At 43.4% G+C, this 25,621-nt stretch overlaps 1 protein-coding gene across 1 annotated transcript in view; it reads right to left on the bottom strand.

The window, feature by feature from the left end:
- TSPEAR (thrombospondin type laminin G domain and EAR repeats) overlaps positions 1-25,621 on the bottom strand; it is a 204,640-nt gene that overhangs the window by 9,954 nt on the left and 169,065 nt on the right. Inside the window, exons 10-11 of the mRNA XM_069733527.1 lie at positions 8,063-8,253; positions 6,853-6,954 (exon numbers count right to left, since the gene is read on the bottom strand). Coding sequence (XP_069589628.1) covers positions 6,853-6,954; positions 8,063-8,253 — 293 coding nt within the window. The remainder of the gene's footprint in view (positions 1-6,852; positions 6,955-8,062; positions 8,254-25,621) is intronic.

The following is a 25,621-nucleotide window of genomic DNA, read 5'->3' as shown; positions in this document are numbered from 1 at the left end:
AAATATTAGATGTGAATTTCTTGTAACATAAAAAAGATTATACAAAGTATTGTGATTGCAGTTATCAATCTTTTACACTTCCTGGACCTCCCGAATCAGCGTTGCGCCTCCCTTCTGATCGTGGGGTCCCCTGGCAATCTGGGGACATTGTTTATGTCACGTGAGCCCTACAGTTTTCACAGTCCGTCAGACATAACTTATGTCATTTGAAGGCTGCAGCCAGGGCTGGACTGGCCATCGGGCAGTTCTGGCAAATGCCAGAAGGGCCGGTGGCAGTAGTGGGCCGCTCGAGTGTCGGTACACTCCCCCTGCTCTCGGCACACTACCCCAGCTCTCGGCACACTACCCCCGCTCTCGGCACACTCCCCCGCATTCAACTATACCGGCATCTAAGACGCCGGTACAGTTGAATGCAATGATGGAGGAGAGAGTGTCCGCTGTCGCTCCCTCTCCCATCATTCCCTGCTCTGCCTTTGACACTGCGGGTGCGCGATGACGTCATATCATCGCGCACCTGCTGTGTGTCGGGCGGGCAGACTGCAGCTGCTGACACCGGAGCCTGGAGCATCGCGGGGCAAGAGGAAAGGTGAATAGAGTGTTTTTTTTTCTGATATATACATCAATGAGTGATAACTGGATTGTGAGGCTATGGGGGGGCTGCATTACATTCTATGGGGGCTGTGCTGCATTACATTCTATGGGGGCTGGCTGAATTACATTCTATGGGGCTGTGCTGTATTACATTCTATGGGGCTGTGGTGCATTACATTCTATGGGGCTGTGCTCCATTACATTCTATGGGGGCTGTGCTGCATTACATTCTATGGGGGCTGGCTGAATTACATTCTATGGGGCTGTGCTGTATTACATTCTATGGGGCTGTGGTGCATTACATTCTATGGGGCTGTGCTCCATTACATTCTATGGGGGCTGGCTGCATTACATTCTATGGGGCTGGCTGCATTACATTCTATGGGGGCTGGCTGCATTAGATTCTATGGGGCTGTGCTGCATTACATTCTATGGGGCTGTGCTGCATTACATTCTATGGGGCTGTGCTGCATTACATTCTATGGGGGCTGGCTGCATTGCATTGTATGGGGCTGTGCTGCATTACATTCTATGGGGCTGGCTGCATTACATGCTATGGGGCTGTGCGGTATTACATTCTATGGGGGCTGGCTGCATTACATTCTATGGGGGCTGTGCTGCATTACATTCTATGGGGCTGTGCTGCATTACATTCTATGGGGCTGTGCTGCATTACATTCTATGGGGCTGTGCTGCATTACATTCTATGGGGACTGAGCTGTAATGCTGGATACAGCTGTAATTATGTTATATAGTCGTGTTACACTCCCCTCACTTCTTGTAACCTATAAGGCCGGCTTCACACTTGCGAGTTTTACGGACGTAAGAGCGCAGAAACTACGTCCGTAAAACTCGCAAAAAATACGGCACAATTATTCTCTATGCCCCTGCTCCTATCTGCCGTATTTTACTGATTAGTATTATACGGCTTTCTACGGCCGTACAAAATCGCAGCATGCTGCGTTTGTCACCGTACTGCGCAAGAAATACGCCAATGAAAGTCTATGGAAGCGTGAAAAATACGGATTACACACGGACAAGCAGTGTGACTTGCGAGAAATACGCAGCGCTGTTATGGGGGACTTTAACTACCCGGATATTAACTGGGAAACAGAAACCTGTGAAACCCATAAAGGCAACAGGTTTCTGCTAATAACCAAGAAAAATTATCTTTCACAATTGGTGCAGAATCCAACCAGAGGAGCAGCACTTTTAGACCTAATACTATCTAATAGACCTGACAGAATAACAAATCTGCAGGTGGTTGGGCATTTAGGAAATAGCGACCACAATATTGTGCAGTTTCACCTGTCTTTCACTAGGGGGACTTGTCAGGGAGTCACAAAAACATTGAACTTTAGGAAGGCAAAGTTTGAACAGCTTAGAGATGCCCTTAATCTGGTAGACTGGGACAATATCCTCAGAAATGAGAATACAGATAATAAATGGGAAATGTTTAAGAACATCCTAAATAGGCAGTGTAAGCGGTTTATACCTTGTGGGAATAAAAGGACTAGAAATAGGAAAAACCCAATGTGGCTAAACAAAGAAGTAAGACAGGCAATTAACAGTAAAAAGAAAGCATTTGCACTACTAAAGCAGGATGGCACCATTGAAGCTCTAAAAAACTATAGGGAGAAAAATACTTTATCTAAAAAACTAATTAAAGCTGCCAAAAAGGAAACAGAGAAGCACATTGCTAAGGAGAGTAAAACTAATCCCAAACTGTTCTTCAACTATATCAATAGTAAAAGAATAAAAACTGAAAATGTAGGCCCCTTAAAAAATAGTGAGGAAAGAATGGTTGTAGATGACGAGGAAAAAGCTAACATATTAAACACCTTCTTCTCCACGGTATTCACGGTGGAAAATGAAATGCTAGGTGAAATCCCAAGAAACAAGGAAAACCCTATATTAAGGGTCACCAATCTAACCCAAGAAGAGGTGCGAAACCGGCTAAATAAGATTAAAATAGATAAATCTCCGGGTCCGGATGGCATACACCCACGAGTACTAAGAGAACTAAGTAATGTAATAGATAAACCATTATTTCTTATTTTTAGTGACTCTATAGCGACAGGGTCTGTTCCGCAGGACTGGCGCATAGCAAATGTGGTGCCAATATTCAAAAAGGGCTCTAAAAGTGAACCTGGAAATTATAGGCCAGTAAGTCTAACCTCTATTGTTGGTAAAATATTTGAAGGGTTTCTGAGGGATGTTATTCTGGATTATCTCAATGAGAATAACTGTTTAACTCCATATCAGCATGGGTTTATGAGAAATCGCTTCTGTCAAACCAATCTAATCAGTTTTTATGAAGAGGTAAGCTATAGGCTGGACCACGGTGAGTCATTGGACGTGGTATATCTCGATTTTTCCAAAGTGTTTGATACCGTGCCGCACAAGAGGTTGGTACACAAAATGAGAATGCTTGGTCTGGGGGAAAATGTGTGTAAATGGGTTAGTAACTGGCTTAGTGATAGAAAGCAGAGGGTGGTTATAAATGGTATAGTCTCTAACTGGGTCGCTGTGACCAGTGGGGTACCGCAGGGGTCGGTATTGGGACCTGTTCTCTTCAACATATTCATTAATGATCTGGTAGAAGGTTTACACAGTAAAATATCGATATTTGCAGATGATACAAAACTATGTAAAGCAGTTAATACAAGAGAAGATAGTATTCTGCTACAGATGGATCTGGATAAGTTGGAAACTTGGGCTGAAAGGTGGCAGATGAGGTTTAACAATGATAAATGTAAGGTTATACACATGGGAAGAGGGAATCAATATCACCATTACACACTGAACGGGAAACCACTGGGTAAATCTGACAGGGAGAAGGACTTGGGGATCCTAGTTAATGATAAACTTACCTGGAGCAGCCAGTGCCAGGCAGCAGCTGCCAAGGCAAACAGGATCATGGGGTGCATTAAAAGAGGTCTGGATACACATGATGAGAGCATTATACTGCCTCTGTACAAATCCCTAGTTAGACCGCACATGGAGTACTGTGTCCAGTTTTGGGCACCGGTGCTCAGGAAGGATATAATAGAACTAGAGAGAGTACAAAGGAGGGCAATAAAATTAATAAAGGGGATGGGAGAACTACAATACCCAGATAGATTAGCGAAATTAGGATTATTTAGTCTAGAAAAAAGACGACTGAGGGGCGATCTAATAACCATGTATAAGTATATAAGGGGACAATACAAATATCTCGCTGAGGATCTGTTTATACCAAGGAAGGTGACGGGCACAAGGGGGCATTCTTTGCGTCTGGAGGAGAGAAGGTTTTTCCACCAACATAGAAGAGGATTCTTTACTGTTAGGGCGGTGAGAATCTGGAATTGCTTGCCTGAGGAGGTGGTGATGGCGAACTCAGTCGAGGGGTTCAAGAGAGGCCTGGATGTCTTCCTGGAGCAGAACAATATTGTATCATACAATTATTAGGTTCTGTAGAAGGACGTAGATCTGGGTATTTATTATGATGGAATATAGGCTGAACTGGATGGACAAATGTCTTTTTTCGGCCTTACTAACTATGTTACTATGTTACTATGTTACTATGTTATGTTAGAGAGAAAAGCCGGCAATTCAGTGCGGTGTACAGTAAAATCACACTGACAGCTTACAGTAGAATAGGTAGAATAAATGTGTACACATAGAATAGGTATATATATATATATATATATGTCAGTGAGACACATATATGTATATATATTAATATTTTTTCCAGCGCTATACAGCTTGAAAGCCGGTAATTCAATTACCGGCTTTTTCCTTCTCCTTCCTAAAACCCGACATGATTTGAGACATGGTTTACATACAGTAAACCATGTCTTCTCTCCATTTTTTTTGCAGATTCCACACTACTAATGTCAGTAGAGTGTATCTGCAAAATTTGGCCGTTCTAGCTCTTAAAATAAAGGGTTAAATGGTGGAAAAAATTGGCGTGGGCTCCCGCGCAATTTTCTCCGCCAGAGTAGTAAAGCCAGTGACTGAGGGCAGATATTAATAGCCTGGAGAGGGTCCATGGTTATTGGCCCCCCCCTGGCTAAAAATATCTGCCCCCAGCCACCCCAGAAAAGGCACATCTGGAAGATGCGCCTATTCTGGCACTTGGCCACTCTCTTCCCATTCCCGTGTAGCGGTGGGATATGGGGTAATGAAGGGTTAATGCCACCTTGCTATTGTAAGGTGACATTAAGCCTAATTAATAATGGAGAGGCGTCAATTATGACACCTATCCATTATTAATCCAATTGTAGTTAAGGGTTAAATAAAACACAAACACATTATTTAAAATTATTTTAATGAAATAAAAACAATGGTTGTTTGAGTATTTTATTCTACGCCCAATCCAGTCACTGAAGACCCTCGTTCTGTGAAAGAAAAAACATAATAAACCAACAATATACTTACCCTCCGCAGATCTGTAACGTCCAACGATGTAAATCCTTCTGAAGGGGTTAAAACATTTTGCAGCAAGGAGCTTTGCTAATGCAGGCTGCTCCTCGCTGCAAAACCCCGGGGAATGAGTCTAAATATAGATCAATGATCTATATTTAGCTTCATTTGCGGTGAGGCGCCCTCTGCTGGATGTTCATAGATCGTGGGAAATTACCTAGAAAGCTCCCAGGCTTTCTAGTAAAGTTCCCACGATCTATGAACATCCAGCAGAGGGCGCCTCACCGCAAATGAAGCTAAATATAGCTCATTGATCTATATTTAGACTCATTCCCCGGGGTTTTGCAGCGAGGAGCAGCCTGCATTAGCAAAGCTCCTTGCTGCAAAATGTTTTAACCCCTTCAGAAGGATTTACATCGTTGGACGTTACAGATCTGCGGAGGGTAAGTATATTGTTGGTTTATTATGTTTTTTCTTTCACAGAACGAGGGTCTTCAGTGACTGGATTGGGCGTAGAATAAAATACTCAAACAACCATTGTTTTTATTTCATTAAAATAATTTTAAATAATGTGTTTGTGTTTTATTTAACCCTTAACTACAATTGGATTAATAATGGATAGGTGTCATAATTGACGTCTCTCCATTATTAATTAGGCTTAATGTCACCTTACAATAGCAAGGTGGCATTAACCCTTCATTACCCCATATCCCACCGCTACACGGGAATGGGAAGAGAGTGGCCAAGTGCCAGAATAGGCGCATCTTCCAGATGTGCCTTTTCTGGGGTGGCTGGGGGCAGATATTTTTAGCCAGGGGGGGGCCAATAACCATGGACCCTCTCCAGGCTATTAATATCTGCCCTCAGTCACTGGCTTTACTACTCTGGCGGAGAAAATTGCGCGGGAGCCCACGCCAATTTTTTCCGCCATTTAACCCTTTATTTTAAGAGCTAGAACGGCCAAATTTTGCAGATACACTCTACTGACATTAGTAGTGTGGAATCTGCAAAAAAAATGGAGAGAAGACATGGTTTACTGTATGTAAACCATGTCTCAAATCATGTCGGGTTTTAGGAAGGAGAAGGAAAAAGCCGGTAATTGAATTACCGGCTTTCAAGCTGTATAGCGCTGGAAAAAATATTAATATATATACATATATGTGTCTACTGACATATATATATATATATATATATATATATAGACAGTATATATATATATTTTTTTCTTTTTGGGACACATGGATCACTTCTATAGCGGTATGTTGGTTTTGCAAGCCTGCGAGAAAACCACGCAGTACGGATGCCATACGGATTACATACGGAGGATGCCATGCGCAAAAAACGCTGACACACCCTGCCTACGGAGGAGCTACGGACCACTATTTTCGGGACATTTCAGCGTATTACGGCCGTAATATACGGACCGTATTTTCATACACTGAGTGTGAAGCCGGCCTTAGTGTACAAAGATATTATACAGTCACCCTGTGACAAGTGGGCCTGTGTGACTTCAAATGCCAGGGCTGAATTTTAGTCCTAGTCCAGCCCTGGCTGCAGCCCATCAGCAACCACTGATAGGACTCAGTCATCGCTCATGTGACATATCACAAGATCGCCAGGGGGCACAATACACTGAGCGGCACTGGCACGGCGGGCAAGTATGCAGTTTTATTATTTGATTTACTAAACTGGAGACATTTAAAAGGTGTTGTAAACTAGGCTAACCATTTAATAAAACTACTGCATACAGCCAGTAATTCTTTGCACAAACATTGCTGGTACCTATGGTTATTTCAGTTCAGTACCAAAAGATAAATATATCTTTGGGAGAAGTACAGTCATCATTGTACTTACCGATAGATAATACTGTTGACAGAGAATGAATTACCATCATAAGAATTTGCTACAACTAGGAAATAGTCTTCTCCGACTGTAAAAAACTCCCAGTCAACGGCACTGAAAGGAGGAGATCATGTTAAAAGGCCTCAGCTACATATTTTACAAGATTCAAAGACCAATGATGTTAGATAATACAGGTGTAGCATTTTTTAACTTGACACATATACAGCAAGATGTCTTTATGCAGAAAGCTATAACTTGAAATGTTCAACGGCTTGTGTTGTATTAAAGGGAACCTGACATGTGGGTTAATCTGCAGGTTAATAGCGTTATAAAGCATATGGATGCCTCACCAAAAGTACTTTATTCTTCCCGGCAGCCACCGGAGTGGCAGCGTAGCTGCACTTATTGTTCACACCCTGAGTGGCAGCTGTCAGCACGCCCTGGCACACAGACTGACAGCCATCTCAGCAATGTATGCACAGACAGTTATGAGTCCATGCAACCGGGTGTGCCGACTCACTGTATGAGCGGTGACTTAAGCCACACCGATATGTCCCTATGGCCGGGGTCACACTTGCGAGTACAATGTGAGAAACTCGCATGAATCTCTTGCATCAATACCCGGCACTGCCGCTGGCACTCGGACCGAAGCATGTGGCTGCATGTATTTCTATGTAGCCGCACGCTCCAGTCCGAATGCTGGCGGCAGTGCCGGGTATTGATGTGAAAGACTTGCGCAAGCTTCTTGCATCAAACAAATGCATATGGTTGATCCCTGTCCTACCTATCCCTGTGGTGCCCGCTACTCTCTCTGTATATGTATAAGCTTCTTGCATCACACTCGCAAGTGTGACCCCGGCCTAAGCCTAACATTGAGATTGGATATAACACTATTAAAGGGTAGGAAGTGGATATTAATATGCAGAAAAACCTCACGCTCCGCGCAGACTAATCCTTGCCTGTCACAGTCCTTTAATGATAAACCTAGAAACGCGAGCAAAATAATCCAGTCGAATCAACCCACTTGAGCCATGGTTGTTACTTTAGAAATCCAATCGTGTAACAGACCAGTATACAGCGCCCACCTGGCAATGGATCGCAGTGACAGGAATTGAATCATTTGGATTAGAGGTGGCTGTCACTACATTTACATTTATTCGGTGACCACCGCTTGAAATTGTGTTTGCACCTTTTTCATCCGAAGTAGCCAAACAAACGTTACCTGTAAGTGAGGATATCCTGGTACTTGACAAACTGCTGTGCCGTGATGTTCAGCTCATAGATAGTGGAAATGATGGCATATTCTTCAGTTTTCTGCATTTTTATCCCCACTGTGTAATTGTGACTGTTGGCCACAGCCAGAAAGAAGCGGTCTTTTATTCTGAAAAATTCCCAGTCTGATGCACCAAAGGTCTGAAATATCAAAAGAAGGATGTAATCAGTGTAAGGGTAGATTATTGATACCAGAGGATATAGAAAACTGGGTACAGAAAGATAAGGATTGGGTGTAAATTTTTACATACAGCAAATCTGTCACCAGGTTTTTGCCACCTAACCTGAAAGTAGCATAATGAAGAGACAGGGACCCTGATTCCAGCAATGTGTCACTAAGGCTAGTTTCACACTAGCGTTCGGCAGGGCTGCGGATGAAAGCCTTCTTCCTCCGTTATGCTCCATCCACTGCAGCACCTCTTCCATTCAGCTCCGCCTATGTCTGCATATATCCTGAGTACCCTATCTTTAACATTGGGTACACAGGCCATGCGGATGTATGCAAATGCCTCAACATGCGTCGTTTTGATGCTCCGCTGACCGCAACAAAATGCAACATGTTGCGTTCGATGCAGTTCAGCGCAGCATCAAAACTACGCATGCGGAGGCATGACAGTGACAGTGGGTGGGGCTTAACGGAGGAAGAAGGCTGCCATCTGCAGCCCTGCCGAACGCAAGTGTGAAACGAGCCTCACTAGGCTTCTTAGTATAGGTGTGATAAAATCATTGTTTTATCAGCAGGGGATTATCACTTGAGGACTAGTAAACCTGCTACTACATATTCCTTCATGTTCATGAGCTTTGTATACCCCCCCACACACACAGTTTTCTGCCTATGCACATGTAAGGGTAGGCCAGGGTGGTAGTCGTGGCTGAGGTAAAAGTCTCTTGCACACCCTGACCTCCCCTCACATCCACTCCACGACTCTCAGTCAGCATACCTCCAGCTCCTTTTCCTTTTGGGCTTCCTATAAAGGTCTGCACGTTTTCCTCAGCCAAAGCAGAATAAACAGAGTCACAGTCCCATTAAACGCTTGAACAATGAAATTTACTTGAAACAGGCACATAACGGTTCTTTTAAACATTTACAGCAGGCTTTACATTACACAGTTTCTTCTCTGTCCCTGTCTCCTCTCTTTCCTTGTCAGTATTTATATCAGGCTCTGCATTGCATAGCTTCTCCTCTTTCTCTGTCTTTCCTTCATCTTTACTAAGCCCGCTTCTGGAATGGACCGTGCTTACCAGTCCTCCAGCATCCTCTGTGCCCAGTCTTACTTTAGTGTGAGTCCCCTTCAACCATTTTTACCCAATCTCTGGTATGACCGTCCACGCAATAAGCCGCCACATTGCGAGTGACCTGTCCATACTGCTTGGTTCTTTTCTAGCACCTACAGCCGTAGTCCCAATTATACTGCGCTGTCAGAGACTCTTTCAATGCCTTCCTTCCCTCTCTCGTAGCACTCCTGGCCCTGATGATGCCTGACTGGACCTTGGGCTGTTGCAGAGCTGACTGCCCTCACAGGGCGCTCCCGCCCAACTGATTCAAATTCTCAGCTGTTCTGAACCCAAACTGTCAGTAGCTCCTCCCACTTAACTATTTACAGGCTGAGTAACTCTCCACTCCCATCTAGTGGGCCAACTAGGGTACTACACTCTCCATAATACATATTAGGCTGCCGTCACACTAGCAGTATTTGGTCAGTATTTTACATCAGTATTTGTAAGCCAAAACCAGGAGTGGGTGATAAATGCAGAAGTGGTGCATATGTTTCTATTATACTTTTCCTCTAATTGTTCCACTCCTGGTTTTGGCTTACAAATACTGATGTAAAATACTGACCAAATACTGCTAGTGTGATGGCAGCCTTAGAAACAATACAATATTTTAAAGCATAAATAAGTATTCAATATACATAAGATTTCATGGCTTTAGTCAACCCCCTTACACACAGTGTACACAAAAATCAGAAATCTGCCAATCAGTGGAATGGGTGGGGTTATACAGAGCTCAGCATTCAGAGTACTGTTAGATCTTCAGCAGATAGAACAGTGATTGTATCAAAATGAGAGCAAGCAGCCCAGTAAGTGACACATGACTGGAATCAGTGACTCTGCCCTTACAACATGCTGCTCTCAGATGGAGTAGCAAAAACGTGTTGAAAAATTCCCTTTAAGTACAAGTCTTTTTGTTTAAAAAAAATTATTTCAAAATTATTTTTAATTAGAAATTGTAATTACCGTATATACTCGAGTATAAGCCGAGATCTTCAGCCCAAATTTTTGGGCTGAAAGTGCCCCTCTCGGCTTATACTCGAGTCACGGTAGCGGTGGGGTCGGCGGGTGAGGGGGAGAGGGCGCTGAGGTATACTTACCTAGTCCCAGCGATCCTGGCGCTCCCCCTGCCCGTCCCACGGTCTTCTGTGCTGCAGCTTCTTCCCCTCTTCAGCGGTCACGTGGGACCGCTCATTAGAGAAATGAATAGGCGGCTCCACCTCCCATAGGGGTGGAGCCGCCTATTCATTTCTCTAATCAGCGGTGCCAGTGACCGCTGATAGAGGAAGAGGCTGCAGCACAGAAGACCGTGGGACGGCAGGGGGAGCGCCAGGATCGCTGGGACTAGGTAAGTATGTCATATTCACCTGTCCCCGTTCCAGCCGCCGGGTGCCGCTCCATCTTCCCGGCGTCTATCCGCTCTGACTGTGCAGGTCAGAGGGCGCGATGACGCATATAGTGTGCGCGGCGCCCTCTGCCTGATCAGTCAGTGCGCAGAGACACCGGGACCGGACGCTGGGAGCTGCAATCAAGAGAGGTGAGTATGTGTTTTTTTTTTTTTTTTTTATTGCAGCAGCAGCAGCTGCACAGATTCATATGGAGCATCTATGGGGCAATATGAACGGTGCAGAGCATATATGGGGCACAGATATGGGGAAATATGAACGGTGCAGAGCACTATATGGCACAGATATGGGGCAATATGAATGGTGCAGAGTACTATATGGCACAGATATGGGGAAATAATGAACGGTGCAGAGCACTATATGGCACAGCTATGGGGAAATATGAACGGTGCAGAGCACTATATGGCACAGATATGGGGCAATATGAATGGTGCAGAGCACTATATGGCACAGATATGGGGAAATAATGAACGGTGCAGAGCACTATATGGCACAGCTATGGGGAAATAATGATCTATTTTTATGTTTGAAATTCACTGGTAAATGCTGCATTTCCACCCTAGGCTTATACTCGAGTCAATAAGTTTTCCCAGTTTTTTGTGGCAAAATTAGGGGGGTCGGCTTATACTCGGGTAGGCTTATACTCGAGTATATACGGTATTTGTCCTTTATGGCTCTTTATTTTCCTGCACATTGCTACCTGCAAAATTAGATTAGCTACAAATCCCTAAGTGAGCTCATTCTGCTGGGCAGTTTTTAACATTTTTATATGTAAATTGCTGCTACATAGAGGAAGAGGACTTGAACTCCAGTAACACCAATGGGAGTCACAACAACTTGCTATAAAGGATCCATATAAACTTTTAGGCTATGTGCACACGTTGCGGATTAGGCTTAGGAATTTCTGGTGCGGATTCTGCCTCTCCTGGCAGAAAACGCACCTGCGGATTTGTTGCGTTTTTTGTTCAGTTCCGCAGCGTTTCTTGTGCGTTTTTGCTGCGGTTTTCTTGCGGATTTGCTGCGTTTTTTACCCCTGCGGTTTTCTATAATGGAATGGGTACAAAACACTGCAGATTCACAAAAAGAAGTGACATGCTGCTTCTTTTAAACCGCAACGTTTCCACAGCGGATTTTCGGCAAAGTGTGCACAGCATTTTTTTTCTCATTGATTTACATTGTACTGTAAATCAATTGCGGATCTGCAGCGTTTCTGCACTGCAAAAAACGCTGTGGATCCGCAGAGAATCCGCAACGTGTGCACATACCCTTAGGACTGCTACTTCTATTAGTTAGTAGCAGGGTTCAAGTTCACTCCTTCTCTGAGAGGCAATTTGCATATTTAATCTCCTAGAGGAGCATTGCATGGCCTATAAGTCTCCTTAGGGTTCCTTCTCACTTGCGAGAAATACGTCCGAGTCTTGCAGGTTAAAACCCTGCTCTGGCTCCAGCACTCCAGAGCGGAGCGTGTGGCTCCATGTATTTATGTGCGGCCGCATGCTCCGCCAGAGTAGGGTTTTAACCTGCGAGACTCGGACGTATTTCTCGCAAGTGAGAAGGAGCCCTTACACTGAGATATCAAGCATGTCACTCTCCACAACAAGATAACTTTTTTATCTTTAAGCGGGGAGATTCACATCACAGGTGAGAGGAACACTTATACGGTCAGATCTGGATGACCGATAGATTCATTGTCCACCCCTCAAGAACAATGCAAATTTTCATTTTTGTGCAGTCTTCTTTTTCCTCCCCTTCTTCTGAAAGCCGTAACTTTTTTTTTTCTGTCGACATAATTGTATTAGGGCTTGTTTTCTGTGGGAAAATTTGTAGTTTTGAATTATGCCAATCATTTTACAATATAGTGAATTGAAAAAATTCAAAATTAGGTTGAAATGTTTACAAAAATCCAATTCTGCTATTATTTTCTGGGTTTTGTTTTTACATTGTTCACTGTGCAGTAAAAAGGACCTGACAAAATGATTGTTCATGTCAATACTAATATGACAATTCCAAAGCTGCATAGATATATTTTCCTTATTTATGTGGTGGAAAAAAATATATATATATTTGATTTGCGTCGCCATTCTTTGAGATGCATTACTTTTTTGACGAACCTGTAAATAGGCCTGGAAAAAACAGTACCGGTGTTATCCATGTCAGTGTGTGCAATCCGTGTGTCATCCGTGTGCTAAAATCACATGTAATCTGCACATGAAGTTTTGTAAAAGCCAAATACTTTCAAAAACAAAGCAGCTGTATCTAAAGCATGACACACCAAAAAGACAAAAAAGTTTTTCTGAGAGCTTGGCAGGAAAGAATATGTGGCAAAACGCAGGTTTTGCTGCTTTTTTGGTGCGTTTTTTTCCATTCAACTCAATGGGTGAAAAACACCGAAAAAACGCTGAAAGAAGTGACATGTTCTATGTCCAAAAAAAACAAGCAAAGCACAAAATACTGATGACAAAAAAAAAATGTGTGAGCACGAGATTTCTGAAAACTCATAGGCATAGCCGGTACTGTCAAATGAAGCAGAAAATTAGCATAAAAAACGCAGCAAAAATGCCCAGTGTGAACTTAGCCTTACATAATAGGTGCATAAATTCTGTGACATCCAAAACTCAAATACTCATCATGAGAACATAGCCTAAAGGTCTGCAGCCAGCGCAGATGTGTCCAAGTCAGGAATGGAGCGGGTCTCTGACCTATATACGTACACTGTTCAAATAATGTTTAGAAGTAAGATGCATTGTGTCTAGCTAGCCCCTGGACAGGAAGGTGTATATTTTCATTTTCTGCAACTTTTGACTTTATTGTTGAACTTTCTGTGTTTGCCAACCACAAGCCCCTGAAGCAAAGATTTTGCACAAAATTATATTCGCCTATTTTGATACTTTCATATTTTACATTCAGGTATAAGTATTAGAAAACATGGGAGGCACTTACTTTGAAGAATAATAAATTAACAGCTGAGGAGTCGGACCAATCTAAATCCTATCTTTAATTCACATTTCATGGAACAGAGATTTGAAGTAGTTACAATTCAAGAGACCAACCAGGGAATTATGTCTGTGTAAAATCCTTTCTGGTGTGTATGTAGTGGAGAGATTTATTATGTTCAGGCAGGAATACTAATCCTTGAGTATTACCTTTAATGTATTCCAAATATTCATGAAGTCTGTACATCAGCCAGACACAAGAATCAAAGGACAAGGATCATAGATATAGCTACCAATCCAAATTCTGCTCATTGTAATAGATTTGCAATATCAGACTCTGGGCATGGGCAGAGATGACGCTGTGTCTTGTCACACTCCAGAGCCCTGGTTCTGTGTCCCCTTTACTCTTATATATGATGTGTGATCTGTATTGTGTGTCACCGAATCACAGATCCCACAATCTCAATTCTAAACCGGTGGTGCATACTGTGTCCAGCCTATCGTATGTGTCCATAGGACATATCTCACAGGGAAGACTGGTAGCGATGGGACCACTAGCCAACACTTGAAAGAATTAATTGAATCGTGCTGTACCAACCGGACACTAAGGGCATATCGTTTTAGTAAAGTACTTGAAACCCTGGATGAAGCTTATGCGAAACGTGCACCAGGCAAATGTGTGCTATGTTTGTGATCGATATTTACTGCTTTTTCTTTATTTACTACTATGTGACTTTATTATATGTTAGATGACCATTTCTTCCCCTCGTATTTATATGTGCATCCACTAGTTCCTTTTTACTAATTAAATAAGGGGACCTTTCTGTTCACTTGCAGTAATAGATTTCATCAATTGATCATAGTACAATTATTTATCATACTTTGATGCATGATATTATATTTGCATTTGCACCGTACTAAATGATTGCACATATACAATATGTTCTTATGAATGATTTAGTGTACCATGTATTATTTTCAGCTACCCCATTGAATAATACTATATAGAACCTTACGTGTGATACATGTATTGATAACATGACTATTACCTCAATATACTGTGTATATCTATCTATCTATCTATCTATCTATATATGTACATATGCATATGCAGTGGAGAAAATAAGTATTTTATACACTCCCGATTTTGCAAGTTTTCCCACCTACAAAGAATGGAGAGGTCTGTGATTATTATCGTAGGTACACTTCAACTGTGAGGCTGCCGTCACACTAGCAGTATTTGGTCAGTATTTTACATCAGTATTTGTAAGCCTAAACCAGGAGTGGGTGATATATACAGAAGTGGCGCATATGTTTCTATTAGACTTTTCCTCTATTTGTTCCACTCCTGGATTTGGTTTAGAAATACTGATGTAAAATACTGACCAAATACTGCTAGTGTGACGGCAGCCTTGAGAGACAGAATCTTAAAAAAAAATCATGAGATGAGAAAATAATCTGAGATCTGCACTGCTAACATAGAATAACACTGGGCCAAGGGCTATCTGATAAAACATGAGATACAACTCGGCCATGTTATACTCTCGTGTGAGCGAGGACTTATATGTAGGATGGGAACACAGTTTAAAATATACTATGCTTAGACAGTAAGGCCATGTTCACACTATGCGGTTTTTACTGCGGAACCGCGGCGATTTTGCCGCTGCGGGTCCGCAGCTGTTTTCCATGCAGGGTACAGTACAATGTTACCCTATGGAAAACAGAAACCGCAGTGCACATGATGCGGAAAAACCCGAAAAAAAACGCGCAGAATTGCTGCGGAAAAAAAGAAGGACCATGTCACTTCTTTGTGCAGAATCGCAGCGATTCTGCACCCATAGAAGTGCATTGATCCGCTTACTTCCCGCATGGGGCTGTGCCCACCATGCGGGAAGTAATGCGGATAATGTGCGGGTTATACCCGGGGTGGAGGAGAGGAGACTCTCCTCCAGGCCCCGGGAACCATATTTGTATTAAAAAAAAAGAATAAAAATAAAAAATCATGTATACTCACCCTTGGAGGTCTCAGCGCTGCACGCGGCCGTCCGGTCTCAGGTTTGCTATGCGACCAGGACCTTCAGTGATATCGCGGTCACATGACCGTGACGTCACCGAAGGTCCTGGTCGCACAGCATCTTTGGAACCGGACCGCCGCCTGCAGCGCCCAGGAGATCGGGACGTCAGAGGGTGAGTATATCATCATGATTTTATTATTTTTAACACTACTATTGATGCTGCATATTGCTGCATATGCAGCATCAATAGTAGGGGTAAAATCCCGCAGCGGAACCCGCAGTGGAACCCGCAGGACAAACCGCAATAAATCTGCAGGGATAACCGCAGCGGGTTTGCCCTGCAGATTTATCGAACCCGCAGAATAAAAAGGAACGTGTGAATGTGGCCTAACTGATCCACACAAGCAATTCAAGTAAATCATGCCAGCCAAGTGCTACTCATATAAGAGGGTGGTGGCCCACTGGAAGATTTTCCTGCTCTCCTGTGGTCCAGTCCTAGACTGCATACAAGCAGCATTATATTTATCAAGTTTTTTTTATCAGGTTCTTTATCCCATCATATCCACAGGAAATGCTGTAACTGTCTAATAGAGGAAGATCCCAACTCTTTTTGGCTCTCAGCTAAGGCTCTCAGCTGTGCACTGTTAGCCACTCCCATATGCAATATAATCTGAGTCCTGGCTAGCACTCATTGTCAGAGATAGATTTTTCTGCATGGCTGGAGAAAGTTGTTGGTGGTTATTTGAGTAGGCAGTGGGTGGATTTATCTGTGACTGTTGCCAGGTTTGAGCGAGTGATAATTCTCTTTCTTCTCCTACTTTGGTTTAACCCCATCCCCCCCTCCCCCCCCCCCCCGATGCAAACCTCTGTTACATGTGTGTGCATATATGTATGTTTGGTATTTTTCGTTACCCCTGTTCATATTACCTTGCTAGTTTGGCTGATGTATTACGGTACACTACAACTCTCCTCTTTCCTGGGTGGGGGAAGGCTACAGACTGAGGGTGGATTCAGGAGCTAAGGCAAGGTACGTGGCCCCGGTGTCTTCACCATCAGCAGTAACCTAGCATTTGGGACTGGGAGGGAGCCTCTGTTCCCAGGACATCAGACAACAGAGTCGTGACACCGGCGGCTCTCCCCACAGGAGCGTGACAGCATGTATTTCTATGCAGCTGTCACACTTAGGTAGGGAGAGCCGATTGCCAGTCCAATCATTGCATTGCGATTCTCATCTGAGCTATACGGCTGTCTGACTCTTTCCTCAGAGTAGCAGAAGAATATGAGAAGCACAGGGGCTGAGTTTCATTGTAAATCTACTTAATGCAAGCTGGGGAGAAATACAGGTGCAAGAAAGTTCTCAGTACTCATTATAAATTAGTATTTATGGCAGATCTGTTAATTCTCTAATTACAAGCAATAAACCTCATAGATTGAGTCTGCTTATCCTACTTCTTTCTGTTACAGAAGGCACAATCACTCCAGCTAACAATTTAGATGGAAGGAGATTTTACTTAATTAGCATGTACAAGGCAATGCAAAGCATTTGTTAGGGTGCAAATAATATCAAACATGATACTGTGCATTAGAATCTTGTATGTAGCAGAATATAAGATGTCGTGTCTGTATGTGTCCCTATTATGATTATATTGAAGAGTATTTATCGATAACGCTCGTAGGTATTGTGCACATAGCATCTTTCACAGGCAAATTCTTCTTGAAATCTGCAGGGAAAAAAGTACTGCAAAAAAAATGAACGTGTTGCACAGCAGTATAAAAATAACATTGCTGTTCAAATGTTCAGTCATATTAATACTTTTAACTTCTTCAGGGTTCATACACCATGAGGTGGTAAAGCAAGAAACATGCTGATTTTAGGGCGACTTTGCTAGTTGAAGTTTAAAGAAAAAAGATGTTGGTGGCGGAGCAAAAAAAAAAAAATGTCATAACCGCCATCAAAGCCTCTACAGGAAAAAGACTGCCATCATTTTCCTAAAGCTGCTTCAGCTACGGAAACCTCGGCAGGACGGTCGGCATTCGTTGTGTGTGCACAGACCCCTAGGACAATGAATGGAATAATACTCAAATACTTTGGGTTGAAACAAAGCATTTCATTTTTGTTTCGATTCCTTTAAGTTATAAATTAAAATGAGATAATCCAATTTCATCACTTGTCTTAGCGTCCTTATATGCAGCTTAAGGGAAAACCTGTCAAACTAATTAGTACAGACATATTTATAATGGTCATTAATGCAATGTAAAGTTGATGTATCTTGACCTGAAATAATAATCGTTACGGTTACACGGCCTCTGGTGCTAGCTATTCAAAAAACTGAAAATTTGTCAGCACCTCTTATACAAGTACTTTAATGTGATGTCTAAAAAAATTTCCAAATGGTAAGGATGGGTTATTTTTATAGGTCAGATAATTATTTTAAAATGCAAATTATTAATATGTCCAAACCATCTCATATATAAAACTGCAAACTCCTTCTTCAACATTGTAATTTACATCTTCAACAGCAAAACCACTATTTGAAGAGCAACAGGGCACCCTACACATCCCATCTCATTCATTCCTAAGTGTAATTACCATAGTATTAAAATAACATATCATAGGTCCACTTGATCTGCCAAATCCGCCATGAGTGTTGTCTTGCTCCACTTGATCATAGAATTGCACAGTTGGCGGGTTGTAAAAGGGAAAGCAATAAACACCGTTGAATAACAGTCACCAATTTGCGCCATAAAGTTGGAAAAATTATTTCTGCGTCTTAAAGACAATTGGACAGAGCATTGGGTCAATGTTTAAAATTAGAACCATTCATCACCTTGTATAAAGTGTTTTCCATCAAAGGTATCAAAACTTTTCTTAAGATGATCCACACGTTCAGCCATTACAAAATCCTGCTGAATAATGCTCCATTATTATTACTTTTAAACTGTCATAGTACTTGGAAAAAAACAAGTTGGCACTACTTTACTCAACATAGGCTGAAGATTTTAACTGTGAAGTAACCTTAAGGGGTTATCAAGATTTGGAACAAAAGTCTGCAGTCATTTTATGAGAGTATGAATTATGACAATGTATGATGCACACGCTGTCATAAATCCATGGTGTTGCCGGTTTTAGCCGGCGGTCACATGACTGCCCATCACATTGGCAACACTGGGGAATCATGACAGTGTGCGCACCCACACTTTGTCAAGATTCAGCAAACTTTAGTCACATAAAGTGCCTGCAGACTATTGATCAAACCTCGACAACGTACGGCGGCAGTACTGAGGTCACAATTCTACCTAAACCATGGTGTTCCAAAGCCCAAAGATCTGTAGGATAGTCGAATTATTTGAACTCAGCAATGATTGAAGGGATCTGACACAGATTTACATAAACAGAGAAAAGAGAGACTGACAGCACTCACTCATTGGGGCGCCAGGTCCACATCCAGGGAACCTTACTGGAACATCCACATAGTCCATAAAGAAACAAAGGACCAGCGTTCCATCCGGGTGTAGTATTCCAAATAACGATCTTTATTGAGCCATGTAACAGCAACGGATAATATCACTGGGATCCTTACTTGATTCCAAGAGTGGTGAAGTTAATTCCTCTTTTTGGAGAAATTATGGTGCATGAATTACATTCCCTGTGTTTATGGTTTATCAGCCTGCCAGTAGGTGATAGCTTGCTAACTTGGGACACCCCCTTCACAGTACCTGGGTCTTTATGTAAATCTGTAAAGAAACAAAGGACCAGCGCTCCATCCGGGTGTAGTATTCCAAATAACGATCTTTATTGAGCCATGTAACAGCAACGTTTCGACCCGGAGGTCTTTTTCAAGCATATCTGATTATGCAAGGGAGCAGCCTTAAATAGCGTGGATGCCACACACTGCACCAATCGCCATCAGGTCAGCCCCCTGCCTCATAATATCACATAAAACAAATAACAAAACACACATCAGATACATATACCATAAAAATCCACCACCGCAGATACAAACACCATAGGGGAGACATGGAAAAGATCTACATTATATAAGATCCACAAGTTGTTTACCTTTATATCAGCCAATTGGACAAATGCATCAATTGTTACCATAGAGATGTAGACCAATCGTATGTAAGTCAGACTACACCAATACCTAACTACTACAAACGGCGCCTAAATGCACTGGTGGCCTATCAAATGTCACAGGCTTACTGAGCGTACACCGGTTCACCAACCAGCCCCCCTGTTACATACCGCACCACTCACGTCATATCCTGCTCTAATCCCCACAGCTTCTGAGCTGATCACCGTCTCCGGCGATATCAGCTTCATCACAGAAGCGCGCATGCGCACATCGAGCCGGGAGAACACATTGCGGATATCAGGGAAAACCAATCGGCAGGGGTGCCCGCCCATACACCCAGCGGCGACGTCACATGACCTAAGGTAAGACATGTAACCTAGGTGATATAAACAAAAAACAATCATCCTTAGCTGCCTTCTCCAAAACAGCACATCTCGTGTCCTAAAGGAAACCTCTGCATGAGTGAGTGCACACGCAACTAGCACAGCCAGTACCCCGTCAACAGACAGCGCAACTCGCCGGTCAGTGCGCACACATCCACAGAAACAGAAGCGCAGCAAGGACACGGAAAAACAAGGAACAAAAGAAAGTCACCTCAGTATTATCAATAAACAAAACAAACGTGACATCCTGAAGGGCGCTATAGAGAACAGGTAAACCACCCAGTCATATCGAAGAACGATAGATAATATGAAATCCCTCTCATGTCATTATAGGGTATGATGGAATAAACTAATTGAAATAAGAACTTCAGTCCCGACATCCATCGTCCATGGTTAATCCAGTCCCCAATGTCCATACATACAGTGGGGCAAAAAAGTATTTAGTCAGTCAGCAACATTTTATTTGCATATTATGGTGGAAAATAAGAATTTGGTCAGAAACAAAATTTCATCTCAATACTTTGTAATATATCCTTTGTTGGCAATGACAGAGGTCAAACGTTTTCTGTAAGTCTTCACAAGGTTGCCACACACTGTTGTTGGTATGTTGGCCCATTCCTCCATGCAGATCTCCTCTAGAGCAGTGATGTTTTTGGCTTTTCGCTTGGCAACACGGACTTTCAACTCCCTCCAAAGGTTTTCTATAGGGTTGAGATCTGGAGACTGGCTAGGCCACTCCAGGACTTTGAAATGCTTCTTACGAAGCCACTCCTTCGTTGCCCTGGCGGTGTGCTTTGGATCATTGTCATGTTGAAAGACCCAGCCACGTTTCATCTTCAATGCCCTTGCTGATGGAAGGAGGTTTGCACTCAAAATCTCACGATACATGGCCCCATTCATTCTTTCATGTACCCGGATCAGTGATTTTCCGGTTACACCAGTAATATATGTGTTACCTAAAATTCATAAATGTCTATGTGATCCCCCGGGTCGCCCGATTGTTTCGGGTCGGGGTTCGTTGTTTAACAAGACGGCCATTTTTCTAGATCGGATATTACGTCCCTTTGCAACCTCAGCGAGGTCATATGTGAAAGATACAAATTACTTTTTTTACAAGATCGAAGATGTTAATGTCTCGGAGACAACTGTTCTAGCATCTTTTGCTGTTGTGTCGTTATATACGTCCATAGAACACGAGAAGGGCTTGGATGCGGTCTCATGTATGCTGTCGGGCTCTGACGTGGCCCCCGAGTGTGCACAGCTTGTCCTCACACTGTTGGAATTCATCCTCAGGAGGAATTTTTTCCTCTTTGGGGACGATTTTTTCCTGCAGTTGAGGGGCACCGCCATGAGGTCCAATGTGGCCCCCACGTATGCCAACATCTTTATGGCGGTGCTCGAGGACAAGTTTGTGTACAGTTCCATCCTCTGGCGCCACGTCAGAGCCTGGTGGCGGTATATTGACGACATTTTTGTAATTTGGGAGGGCAGTCTACAGGAATTACAGGATTTCCAGGCTTATCTGAATCAGATACACTCTGAATTGCAGTCTACCCTTACATATTCAATGACACATGTACAGTTCCTGGATACCTTGGTGTATAAGGAAATGGGTAGGTTGAGAACCGACATTTTTGTAAAGGAAACGGACAGGAATAGCCTGCTGATGTTTGATAGCAACCACCCAAGGAGAATGGTAAATTCATTGCCATGGAGTCAGTTGTTAAGGGTTCGAAGGATCGTGTCTGATGAGGATAAAGTAAATCAATGTCTGGATGAGATGTGCTCGAAATTTCTGCAGAGGGGGTACCCTGGTAAGGAGGTGGTGAGATTTAAGGAGAAAACCTTGAATTGCTCTCGTGAGAGTATTCGCAAAAAGACACGTGTGAAACGGGTTTGTGATCGGATCCCATTTGTGACAACTTATAATCCAGCAAGCAACCAGATTGGTAGAGTGATTAGGAAACATTGGTCACTTTTACAACGGGGTCTGCCATCGATCCCTAGTTTTGGGACTTATCCACTGATGTCCTTTAGAAGGGGGCGTAATCTTAGGGACAGGTTGGTTCGCTCTGATGTGGGGACATCGAAATCCTCAATACAGAGAACTCTTAGCACGGCCAAATATGGGAATTTTCCATGTTTGGGCTGCTCTTGTTGTAACAATATGTTGAAAGGGGAATTCTTTTGCCATCCCCATACTGGCAAAAAAAATTCTAAAAGAAAGGTACACTTGTACATCTAGTTGGGTTGTGTACATGATTGTATGCCCGTGTGGGCTCACCTATGTTGGTGAGACGACCATGGAGGTCAGGGCTCGGATAACCAAACACAAGAGTACGGTGAGAACGGGGCTTACCGAGTTGCCTGTTCCTAAACATTTTTTGGAACATAAGCATTCTGTCAACCAGCTGCGATTCAGGGTCATTGACAGTGTTCCGGCCCTGAGGAGGGGTGGTGACAGACTGCAATTGTTGAAAAAAAAGGAGTTGAAGTGGATTTTTATGTTGGGATCCCTACAACCGGGTGGTTTGAACTTAGATTTTAATTTACAGACCTGTGTAATATAGCTTTATCATACTGATGAGGTGTGTGCAGCTCACATCGGTGTAGTTTTTAATATGATCCACTCCGTGGTTTATTTGTTTTATTCTGTGTTTTTTAGGTGGTTATATATGTATGGCCATTGGGGACTGGATTCACCATGGACGATGGATGTCGGGACTGAAGTTCTTATTTCAATTAGTTGATTCCATCATACCCTATAATGACATGAGAGGGATTTCATATTATCTATCGTTCTTCGATATGACTGGGTGGTTTACCTGTTCTCTATAGCGCCCTTCAGGATGTCACGTTTGTTTTGTTTATTGATAATACTGAGGTGACTTTCTTTTGTTCCTTGTTTTTCCGTGTCCTTGCTGCGCTTCTGTTTCTGTGGATGTGTGCGCACTGACCGGCGAGTTGCGCTGTCTGTTGACGGGGTACTGGCTGTGCTAGTTGCGTGTGCACTCACTCATGCAGAGGTTTCCTTTAGGACACGAGATGTGCTGTTTTGGAGAAGGCAGCTAAGGATGATTGTTTTTTGTTTATATCACCTAGGTTACATGTCTTACCTTAGGTCATGTGACGTCGCCGCTGGGTGTATGGGCGGGCACCCCTGCCGATTGGTTTTCCCTGATATCCGCAATGTGTTCTCCCGGCTCGATGTGCGCATGCGCGCTTCTGTGATGAAGCTGATATCGCCGGAGACGGTGATCAGCTCAGAAGCTGTGGGGATTAGAGCAGGATATGACGTGAGTGGTGCGGTATGTAACAGGGGGGCTGGTTGGTGAACCGGTGTACGCTCAGTAAGCCTGTGACATTTGATAGGCCACCAGTGCATTTAGGCGCCGTTTGTAGTAGTTAGGTATTGGTGTAGTCTGACTTACATACGATTGGTCTACATCTCTATGGTAACAATTGATGCATTTGTCCAATTGGCTGATATAAAGGTAAACAACTTGTGGATCTTATATAATGTAGATCTTTTCCATGTCTCCCCTATGGTGTTTGTATCTGCGGTGGTGGATTTTTATGGTATATGTATCTGATGTGTGTTTTGTTATTTGTTTTATGTGATATTATGAGGCAGGGGGCTGACCTGATGGCGATTGGTGCAGTGTGTGGCATCCACGCTATTTAAGGCTGCTCCCTTGCATAATCAGATATGCTTGAAAAAGATCTCCGGGTCGAAACGTTGCTGTTACATGGCTCAATAAAGATCGTTATTTGGAATACTACACCCAGATGGAGCGCTGGTCCTTTGTTTCTTTACAGATTTACATAAAGACCCAGGTACTGTGAAGGGGGTGTCCCAAGTTAGCAAGCTATCACCTACTGGCAGGCTGATAAACCATAAACACAGGGAATGTAATTCATGCACCATAATTTCTCCAAAAAGAGGAATTAACTTCACCACTCTTGGAATCAAGTAAGGATCCCAGTGATATTATCCCCAGTGATCAGCAAGGTATTGGGTAACTTGGGACACCCATTTGAGCACTGCCATTGGTTGTGTTCTAAAAACACATATTACTAGAAGAACTACCCAAATGGAAGATTAATATGAGAGCTTAAAAGCACCACTGCAGCATGTTTAACATTTGACTGCCCGAGAGGTCTCATTAATATATGTTACCTGCCCGTAGTAATATACTTACCAGCTGCCGTCTTCTGCTGTTCTTGGCGCCACACCAGTGGGTCTTCTGCTAGTTATGACCTACCAGATTGCTCCAGTGTTTTTTCTGGAGGAGCCAGAGGTCACTTCTCAATGTAAGTCTATGAGAGCCACTATAAGGTTTCCATAGACTTCCACTGAGGCCTTGTATCGTTAGCTGTGACTTCCAGTGAGTTAAATGCTGTGGTCACAAGATGGCAGAACTTGACAAGAGCAGAGCCAAGAAGAGCAGAAGACAGCGGTTGATAAGTATATTACTTAGGACAGAGAACAGACATCAGTGATACCACTCCAGCAGTGAAATTTAAAAAAAATAACAAAAAAAAACACATTTGTTTGGCATCTTAACATGGCAATTTATAATAATACATTGCCAAGACTGCGATAGTCACCTTCCAGTTTTCTCTTGAGCCCAGAGAATCAGACCTTCTCTTTTAGGTTTATGTACATTGTGCTGTACTGACTACCGTCTTTTTGGACTATAAAATGCACTTTTTCCCCTAAAAATTTGGGAGGAAAATGGGGGGTGCGTCTTATAGTCCAAACACAGGGGCTGTGGCAGTAGTGAGGCAGCATCCCTTGCTCAGGGAACCGGCGGTGGCAGAGGTGTGGCGATGCTGAGGCTGTGCGGAGTGCATCGTTGTGGCTTGACTGCGGCCATCTTCCAGAAGCCGTGGGCCGCCGGAGGGGGAGAGTGCACGGATTGAGATCTCGGCTAACCTCTCACGCTCTATTTTCCTGAGGCTGTGGGCTTGAGATCTCAGTGGCCCTTGGCTTCAGGAAAATGGCTGCTGGAGGCTGTGCGTGTGCAGATTGAGATCTTGGTGGCCATTTTCCTGAAGCCGGCGGCCGCTGAGATCTCAATTTGCGCACGCGCAGCCTCAGGAAGATGGCCGCCGAGAAACCAGTGATGTACTCGGCTCTGCTCCCCGTGAACACTGGGCTGTGGCATTGCCACATTTCTGCCGCCAGCATCCTGAGCAGGTAATAACATGAAGATGCCGAAGTGTCTGGTAAATGATTCCAGGGTCTGCTCCTTGCTATCTGCTCTGCCTCACCGCCGACAGTGGACCCCCAGCATCACACCGCTGGGATACCCCGGGACTGCAGCATTACCCCACTTCAACAGCCACCGGCTTCCTGAGGAAGGGACCATGCCTCTTGTGACCCAACTCTACCACCGCCGACCCTCAGGTAAGATACCT

Source organism: Ranitomeya imitator, chromosome 7 (genome assembly GCF_032444005.1).
Source record: "Ranitomeya imitator isolate aRanImi1 chromosome 7, aRanImi1.pri, whole genome shotgun sequence".
NCBI classification, from domain to species: domain Eukaryota; kingdom Metazoa; phylum Chordata; class Amphibia; order Anura; family Dendrobatidae; genus Ranitomeya; species Ranitomeya imitator.
The sequence above is the reverse complement of the archived record's forward strand: the minus strand, read 5'-3'. Positions and strand labels throughout refer to the sequence as shown.